Source organism: Monoraphidium neglectum, assembly GCF_000611645.1.
Source record: "Monoraphidium neglectum strain SAG 48.87 unplaced genomic scaffold scaffold00489, whole genome shotgun sequence".
NCBI classification, from domain to species: domain Eukaryota; kingdom Viridiplantae; phylum Chlorophyta; class Chlorophyceae; order Sphaeropleales; family Selenastraceae; genus Monoraphidium; species Monoraphidium neglectum.
The window spans coordinates 1-9,119 of NW_014013139.1; the positions used below are offsets into that span (position 1 = coordinate 1).

Here is a 9,119-nt window from a genome sequence, read left to right on the forward strand (position 1 = left end):
GCCCGCGCCCGCGCCCGCGCCCGCGCCGGCGCCCGCGCCCGCGCCGGCGGCCGCGGTCGCGCCGCTGCTGGCGGGGTCGAGGCGCAGCTTCTTGCCGACCTGCTGCAGCGCCTCCAGGGAGGCCTCGTTCCTGTGGGGAGTCGACAAGTCAACAACACCCAGCAGTGAGCAAGCGAGGGGGGGGGGGGTGACAATCCATGTCGACAACAACGAGAAGGGGACAAGCAGGGAGGCGGCAGGCCATGTCAACAGGAGCGGTGGAACGAGGCAAGCAGGCGGCAGTCCATGCGGCAGCAAGCCGCGCAGGCGGATGCGGCTCGAGGGGGGGAGCCGGCCCCTTGTGAGCGATCGATGGGGCGTTGCGGTGACGCTTTGTTCAAAAGGCTGCGAGCCTGGCAACATGGGCGCGCCAAGCCTTCGTGAAGCCACCCTCTGCGGGACGTCGCTGGACACAGAACAAAGCGCCCTCCAGGTCCATCACGCACCTGCCGTACTCGTCGCGCGCCGCGTACAGCGCTGCGTAGCGCGCGTGCGCCGCGGCCTGGACGTCAGTCAGCGCCTCCAGGCGTCCCAGGGCAGCCTCCAGGGGGCTGTAGGCGCGATCCGGGTGGGAGTTGAGCGGGTGGTCCACGTCCTGCGAGCGCGGAAGTTGTAGGGTCGGGCAGAGGATCGTTTATGCCAGCGGCCGTGTGCGGAACGTGGCGGTTGGATATGTTGAGAGAGGCAGGGGCGGCGGCAATGGACGGAGGCGGCGGAGAGAGCGCAGAGGAGGAGGGGCGTGCTCCGAGCTGACTGCCGGCTCGTGGTGGCGGCGGGCTCTCTGCTGTCTGCCCGTCTGCTCAGTGACGCCTGAAAGAGCCCGCAAGGCTGGGGTGTGGCGGCCGGGCGTCGGCCGTCGACGGCGCGCTCGCTCCCCCAGACCGGCCCACGCCGCACCCTGCAGCCCCTTGCGCCCAACGAAACCACATGCAGTGGCGTCAAACCGCTTGAGCGCCCCAAAACCCGTCGCCTGGGTTTTACCCCGCAGCACCATGTGCGTCAAGCACGGCTGCTGGAATGTGGACAGCCTCAAGAGTTGCAGCGGGAGGCGCGCCCATCGCTCTCACCACGCGCCCGTTGGCCTCCACGAAGGCCTTGATGGCCCCCACCACCTCCTCCATCGGCCTCCAGGGGTCCCAGTTCGCCAGCCGCAGCATGGGGTGGCTGCACAGCGCGCCCAGCATGGGGGGCGCCAGGTGGGGGCGCACCACCTGCGGGCGGGGTTCCAGGGTGTTGGCAATTCGAAATCCAGAAGAGGGCAAATGGAAGGGCGTCTGGCAAGGGCCGCACGGTGCGGCTTCAGCTTTGCGAGTTGGTGGCAGGCGAAGAGACCAGCTCAGCAGGCAGCCCGGCACAGGATGCAGCAGCAATGCAAGCATGGCTGAATCCGCCGTTCGGTGCTTGCATGCAAGCTGGGCGCGTCCGCTCGGCGGCTCGGCGCTCCTGCTTGATGGCAGGGCGCGTCTCCTTGCTGCGAAGGCCCGCGACGCTTGCGGGCAGTGCGCCGCGTACTGGCAGCAAAGCGCCTCTGCTTGGCAGCAGGGCGCATCAATGTGCTCGAGCTGCCCCCTCTCCCGTGGACCGTATGCAGCCCGTGTTGGCGCCGCCTGTGCGCATGCGTGCGCGCCGCCCATGCCCGCGCGCGGCTCATGCGCGTGCTCGTCCGCAGCCCGCACCTCCAGCAGTGGCGGGAAGAAGGGGTGCAGGCCGCGCATGAAGCTGAAGCGCAGCTGCAGGGTGCTGTATGCGTAGCGCCGCGACACGACCTCCATGTCCTGTGATAATGGCCAAAATCGGGGGCGCGGCCAGATTTCGGTTGAGGGGCTGGTGGCCTATGGCACCCTAGACGCATGCTGCTTGGCAGGGGTGGGTGCGGGGATGCTCATTGGGAGGAGGGTGGTGCGGCACGCAAGCGGAGGCCAACGTGGAGCCAGGGGCGCCGTGGCGACTAGGGGCACACAGGGGCACGGGGCTGCTGGCGGCATGCAACCAAGCATGGCGCCGACTGGATCGAATTATCCTCCAGGACTGCACCTTGGCCAGCTGCGAGCCCGCGTCAAAGTTGCTGAGCCACACGTCCCATTTGTACCTGCGCGTGGGGTCCAATACGCGCCGCGCTGGTTGCGGGGAATGTGGCTGATATCAGCGGCGGGATGGAAGATGGGGAGGTGCGCTTCGCAGGAGGGGGAGGGGGCGGTGACGGGGCGTGACCGGTGCCAAGCTCGCGAGGGCGTAGTCGGGGGCGTCGCAGGGGGCGCGGTAGCTCGGGCCGGGCCCTTGCGGACGCGCGGAGCTGCGTGGCCGGGCACGCGCAGGCAGGGGCGCTACCAGGGGCACCGGTGGAAGTGGCAGGCCCGGGGCCTCCGCCAGCGGGCCGCTGGGAGGATCCAGCCTGCTCGGGCCCCCCGAAGAGATACGGCGCGCCCGCTGCGAGGCGCCCGCGCCGGCGGCGGCTCACACATCGTCCCCGACCGAGTCTGCAAACAGCGTCGGGTCCTCCTTGCGGATGATGGCCAGTAGCTCGTTCGAGAGCATCTTGAAGCCCTCGGCGCTCGTGAAGATCTGACGCTTGCTGGCCGCGGCCTGCTCCATCGACAGCGCCGTCGCCTGGGTCGCCTGGGGGCCCGAGGGGGGGCCGGGCCAGGGGGGCCGCGAGGGGTGGTGAGGGGAGGGCGCAGCGAAGAATGTGCGGGGTTTTGATCATGGTGGAGCGCGTCACCGTGCCGGTCAACCCTCATGAATCAAAAACGGCCACATCTCAGCCATGCCAGTTCGAAGCATTATTTGCCTGGCATCCCGATCCCATACAATGACAAGCCTGCCACCCACCTTTGCCAGCTCCGCCTCGTGCCTCTCCCACTTCCCCTGCCGCACCCCGCACTCCACCAGCATGTCCCTGTCCTCGTCTTCGCTGCTCTGCTCTGACATCGAATTGTCAGAGCCTGACCGCCCCGCCTCGTCCTCGCTCCCGCTGTCGTCAGCGCTGCCCGCCGCGCCGCCGCGGCCGTCCTCGTCGTCGTTGTCACTACCCAGGCCGCCGCCGCCGCCGCCGCCGCCGCCGCCGCCGTTGCCGCCGTCGCTGCCCTCGCTCATCGGCTCGGCGCCGACGTTGTTGGCGGCGGAGGGCAGCGGGGCCTCTGCTGCGGCGGCGGCGCCTCCGCCGCCGGCGCTGCTGCGGCCGCGGGGATCGTGGCGGCGGAGGGCTTCCTCGACATACACCACCTCCAAGGCGTCGCAGACCTGCGGGCGCATTACGTGGCGTGGTTGACGAGGAGGGGCGCTGAGGGAAGAGGAGGGACGGCCATGGGGGTGAGTTGATGCTGGCGGCGGCCCGGGCGGCATGGGGGTCCTGCGCAGCATGGAATGTTTGGGCGCGTATGTGTGTGTGTGTGCGTGTGTGTGTGTGTGTGTGTGTGTGTGCGCGCGCGCACGCGGGTGTGTGCTGCAAAGCCACCTCATGAGATGGCAGCCATGGTGTGCCGTGCACCATGCTTTGATCAGTAGATTCCACAAGCGCATGTGATCAGTGCCACGCTTGCATGGATGCGTCCATGGCACCTGGGTTCATGCATGTACGAGGAAACATCCTGGGCCCTGTGTGAAACAGCTCAGCAACCCCTAGATCAACACGAGCCTCGCGCTGGATGCTGCTTCAACTGCTTCTCCCGACCGCTGCGCACGGGCGCATGCAAGCCGCATGAACCGATGGCTGCGCAATCCCAGCATGCATGCGTGCATGGCCGCAGCCGCAGGCACCGCGACCCGCATGCCGGCGATTGACCAGCAGCAGACGAACCCGCGACGAGTCCGCGCCGCCGCGCCACCCCCCTGCCCCCGCCACCGCGCCGACCCCCCACCTTCGACAGCACGAGCGGCAGCGGCGCGCGGTCCTGGAACCGCTCGGCCAGGCCGTCCAGCTTCGAAGCAACCGCTGGGTCGCCGTCCGCCATCACCAGGGCCCCCGAGTGGGGGTATGCGGAGGGGTCCGAGTACACGATGGTCGCGGTGACGCGCTCGCCGCTGTCTTGGGCCCGGAAGCACGCGTACACCGAGCCGTCGTCCAGCTTAATTTTAAGGAGGTCGCCCGTTGGGAATATCTCATCCAGGTCGGCCGCTACCGCGCGGACCGCCGCGGCGAGCGCCATCTGCTCCCGCCCGCGTGGCGGCGCGCACCGTGACGGGCCCGGGCGACTCGCCCTGCGCGGCGCGGGTGGCGGGCTGGCGCCTGAGGGCCAGCAATGGGCGTGCGTAATGACAAGGAACGCCTCGGTCCACGCCCAAGAGCCAGAACAGCTCGGGTGCAGCATGCAACACTTGCACACTGCGACGCAGCAGAGCACACTGACACAGGCCCTTTCAAGCACAAAGTGGGCGCCAGCACCGCCTGCATGCAATCTGAAGCATTACATAGTACACTTATCAGCACCTAAATCCGGTCAGGCCGCGGCCGGCCTCCCGGTCCGCACCTGAAGGCAAGCTAGGCGATTTTCAAGCCAAGCTTGTGTGGTAAGTTAAGGCTGATTCAGTGATGCTATCAATTCCTAGAGCTACAAGCGGCCAAGAGATGTAAACGAGACGCTCGTCAGGAATATCGACTCTGCGATCTAGGCTGCCAGCCTTTAGCCAAGAGATCGGGTCGTCTTCTGGGTTTGAATTGATGCATCACCGGGTTTGAATTGCTGCAGAGATGCCCACGGAAGGTTTGCCCCTGTGCAGTGCAAGTGTGTACGTGTGTGTGTGTGTGTGTCTGGTGTGTGCGCGCGCGCGTGGCGCTTTCCCGCCAGCTTCCTTGGGGCGGCAGCCCGGTGGGACTTGATGGCTGGCCCAGGAGGCAGGGAGGTGAGGCATGCAGCCGAGGCTGATGATGTAGCCGCTGTTCCCTGTGGCCCTTGAATATTGTATGCCTACAGTAGACCGCGTGCACATAGTGCACAAAGCAAGCGCGTGTGCACAGCAGAAACGGTAGCAGCTGTTTACATTTTGCTCTGTCGCAGGATGGATGTGTGGTGTGGTGGTCATGAGCGGGCCAGGGCCGAGGGTTTTTTTTTGCGCTGAGGCCTTGGATGAGAGTCCTCAAAACCGCCACTCGCGCTGCTTATTGCGCCGCGCATGATCTAGGCTGTTGACCGTTTCGAATCTTTCAGAATTGCGTACAGTTTCGTGCCGAGGCCGCATTGGGTATGGCGGTGTACAGCTAGGCTTGCGCCGCAAGCTCATGCGTCGCCCCAGCAATGCAGGTATGCAGCTGCACCCCGATGCTGCCCAGATCTGTCCTCAGTCACGGCAGCAGCACGTTTGTGAACACTGCCTCTGACGGCTGCCACCACCCGAAACACCACCACCCCAGAGCTCTGCAGCGCGATATCACCCTCGGCCATGCACCATCAAGCACAAAGATGAAGCGATCCACGCCGCCACCGCCACAATGCACCGCCAACCCGCCCGCCCGCCCCGCCCACACAAGGGAAATGTCACCATCGCCGGCCGAGCGAACTGTCGCCGCGCGCTGCAACGTAAGCTTGCTTGCCTTGAAGCGTTGACGCATCGCGTCGTGGAGCGCGTATGACAACATTAATACCGACGCTCTGCTGAAAGAGGGAGTTGTCGACCTCGCAAGTTGTCCAGGGATTAAAATAAAAAACGATCCAGACATCGGACCCGTCCATCAGAAGTCACAAAGTACGTGCACGCAGCACGGCCTGATGTGCCGTTGTAGAACTGGATGAAGCCCAACTGACGGGTGCGGGCGTGTGCGGAGTGATCCTGGCTACACCTGCGGGCAGGCTGACTGAGGGCAATGCTGCGTGCTTCCTGAGACATGGTAATGGCATCGCTTTCAGACTCAAAAGATCAGTAAGCAATGCACATCAAGAACTGGGAGGTGGAGCATGCGCGTGTGCTACCTGCTAACCAGAAGTTAGCAAAGTTTGTAAATCCAACCCTTCCCGAATCTGCCAGTGCAGCACTGGTAAACCCATTGCACGTAGCGGATGCGGCTGCTCCATTTGATTCACTGCCAGACCACACCGCTGCCGCAGCCCCCGGAATTACGCCCGCCTGCTGCAAGGTCAGCGCAATGCTGGCTCCGAATAGGCTTGTGAAGTTTCTGGCCAGAACCGCGCCAGTCGGCGACTCGATTGCAAGGCCGCTGGGGACACTGTACTTGGCGGGAAAATCAGCGATCTGGTCGGATGCAGATATTGAAAGAAACGCGTGCACCTGCACAAGCCCGGTCGGCCGGTTGAGGGAGGCGCTGCACAAGGCGTCGGCACCAGACCGGCCACCAAGGTTTCCGTTCCTTGAAGTGGTGGATTCGCTGTAAAGCACCACCCGTGAACGCAGGTACAGCGCCGCGGGCACGCCCCCCAGGCTGACGGCGTTGATGTTGGCCAGGTCAGCGGTTTTTGCGTAGACGCTGAAGTCGATGGCAGACACATCGGCCACATTGGCTGCCAGGGCGGTGAGGCTTGTGTTGACGGGAGCGATGGCTGCCGCGCCAGTGGTGACTGCGGCCTTCAGGGACTCCACAGTGGCGTTGGCCAGGGAGACCGCCGCCGCGTCCGCCGCCTGGGCTGCCTTGATGGCGGCCAGGGTGGTGTTGACGGCTGAGAGCTCCGGGCTGCAGAAGCACTGCTGTGGCGCAGACTTGAGCGCCGCGATGTCTCCGGCCGCGGTCTGGTTTGCCGCCTCCAGCAGGGCCAGCTGCTGGGCGGTGCGCGTGTCAGCGGCAGCAAGGGCGGCGAGCTCCTGTGTGATGGTGCCCGGGACAGTGGCGTTGGCCGCGTTTGCTTGCAGCTTTTGCACGGCGGCGGTGAGCACCGCGACAGTTGCTTTGAGCTCGTCCACCTGAGCGCGCAGCGCGGCTGTCTGGTTGCTTCCCTGGACGAAGTTGGCCTGCAGAGAGCTGGCCTGGGCGGCGGCGGCGGTGACCTTGGGCTCAAGAGCTGCCAGGTCACTGGACACTCTGTCAACCTGTGCAGCGGTCGCCACGCCGCAACCATAGCGCAGCTTGGTGGGGTCCTAGGGGAGTAGATAGTAGTGTGCCGGTTGATCAAATCAAAAAGCAACCAGTGTGGTGATTAGGACAACTTTGCGATATCTTGAAGGTCGAACAGTGTCCAGTGGTGCTGGAAGAGCTGTAGTTGCCTTCACCCCACGAACAACAAAGCAAGTCACCACTGTGTCATCGCGTCTGTTTGCTGCGATACCCGCACACAGACACCTGTCTGCGTTTGTGCGTGCGTGCTTGTGTGTGGGTTTGTGTGCACGCGCGTGCGCGCGCGCACCTTGCTGTCGGCCGTAGCGTTGGCAGGTGCCAGCAGCTCGCTGCACAGCTGGTCCATCAGGGCGGTGGGGCCGGCCTTCGAGGCGCACGACTTGATCAAAGCCTTGACGGGCGCACACTGTACGGAGGTGAGCGATCAAAGCAGGGTTGGTTCATGATGCTGGCTTCACGGAAGCCCCACACACAGCGCGGGGCAGGCAAGTACGTTTAAATGGCGGCGAGACACATGCCTACATGCATGGCCTCCTTGCTGGGGCGAAGAAAGCGACCAGCTGCTGCACGCCTTCAGGTGCGCAGCAAGGCCTGCGTGGCACGCAAGCATCACTCACCACCGCTAGCTTCTTCTTGGGGGTCGCTTGAGGGCTGCGGGGGGTGCCATGAGGTGGGACGACGGCGGTGTGGGTCAGCACGAGTTGCACGCACATGCTGATAAGACGGCTGAAGCGGAGGCGTGCAGATGCATGCGTTGTAGGTCAACAACACAAGCATACCAGCTGGGTTGTGGGCAATTAGCTCAGAGACAGTAAGTGGGGTGTCATCCACTGCGAGGCTGGCGTGCGAAAGGCTTCCATGTGCAAGTAGTGGGGCCTGCCGCTTGTTGTTTGCGACATCTGCCGTGCGCAGTAGTGTCTATGGTCGTGACCACTCTAGGCGCCCCACGGTAACTACCCTCGTTACTGCATGCATGCTACGACGAAGCCGATCTATATAAGTATTATACAACTGCTTGTGCGCCAAACTGGACATGTCAGGCGCTCGCTCCGGTCAGGAGTTTTGCCTGCACACCCCCTGAGGCTTCACAGGCCTGCGTGCGCACCTGGCACACAAGACCCCGCCCAGCGTGTTGAGAACCAGCAGTATCACCGTCACATGCATAAGCGATCTCCGTACACAGCACATGCTGGGCCTGTGGCGACTTCAACGGGAATCGCCTCTAGAGAGCGTTGATGATTTGAGCCAACCAAAGCGTTCGCTGCCAAGCATGCAGAGTGTTCACTATACACCAATGGCGGTGTGGAGTGCGTGTATTGCCAGTGCTTGCCGCACACCGGCCACTGCACCGACTGCCCCGGGTGGCCCGGGTTCGAGCTTCGAGGGTGTGACACTGGCCGACCACGACTCCGATGCTGTTGAGGTGGACTTTCATTTCATTAGCTGAGATATACGTCTATTATTTGAGGCATGCTTCTATGCTGAATTGTTTTGCATAGAATTTGTGATCAATTGGTTCCAGGCCGCGCCGACGGCTGGTGGTGAGGAATGCTGGCTGACCGCGGGCGAACAGACCAGACTTCTACTTCTAGGAGTATCCCGCTGTTCTTGGGGGTACCCCGGGGGGAGCCCGCGGGGCGGGGCTGGGGGCCGCTCGCGTCATCGCGGGGTGGGCGGGGACAACACGACGTACTGCGCGGACAGCTCCAGTGGAGGGGAGGCTGCTGCTACAGCTGACTCGCCAAAAAGCTGAGGCCGCCATTGTTTACAGCGGCGAAGAACAACGAATGCTTGCTGCGGCTTTGCCACGGCAGCCCACTGCAGCCAAAGCGCCCTGCCCCAGAACCCCCCTTGAAAACTGGTGCAAACTAACCGCGCGCGCTGCCAAGTGCCGGCGAGAAAATGTTGTGTGGCGGGCGGTCTGCGGGGCCGCCAGGCGCATGGGCCCTCAAAGCCTGCGCGCGACCGCAGGCGGGCGCTACGCGCCTAGGTGACGCCCAGCGCACCGGTTTTTGTCAGCAGGTGCGTGGGCAAATTTATTGGGCCGGGTAGCTGACTAAACACCACTTGTGCTGCCAAGCAC

At 64.3% G+C, this 9,119-nt stretch overlaps 2 protein-coding genes across 2 annotated transcripts; both read right to left on the reverse strand.

Moving 5' to 3' along the window:
- Positions 1 to 376: 376 nt before the first annotated feature.
- Positions 377 to 4,184, reverse strand: MNEG_3760 (hypothetical protein; the record flags this gene model as incomplete). Its single annotated transcript, XM_014047757.1, has 8 exons — positions 377 to 392; positions 486 to 634; positions 1,107 to 1,250; positions 1,716 to 1,814; positions 2,074 to 2,128; positions 2,498 to 2,655; positions 2,869 to 3,279; positions 3,897 to 4,184. The coding sequence occupies 8 exons, from the start codon at positions 4,182 to 4,184 to the stop codon at positions 377 to 379; spliced, it is 1,320 nt and encodes a 439-aa protein (XP_013903211.1).
- Positions 4,185 to 6,214: 2,030 nt separating this feature from the next.
- MNEG_3761 (hypothetical protein) lies at positions 6,215 to 7,749 on the reverse strand (the record flags this gene model as incomplete). Its single annotated transcript, XM_014047758.1, has 4 exons — positions 6,215 to 6,222; positions 6,378 to 7,011; positions 7,326 to 7,442; positions 7,654 to 7,749. 4 exons carry the CDS (start codon positions 7,747 to 7,749, stop codon positions 6,215 to 6,217), a joined length of 855 nt encoding a protein of 284 aa, XP_013903212.1.
- Between the last annotated feature and the right edge of the window lie 1,370 nt (positions 7,750 to 9,119).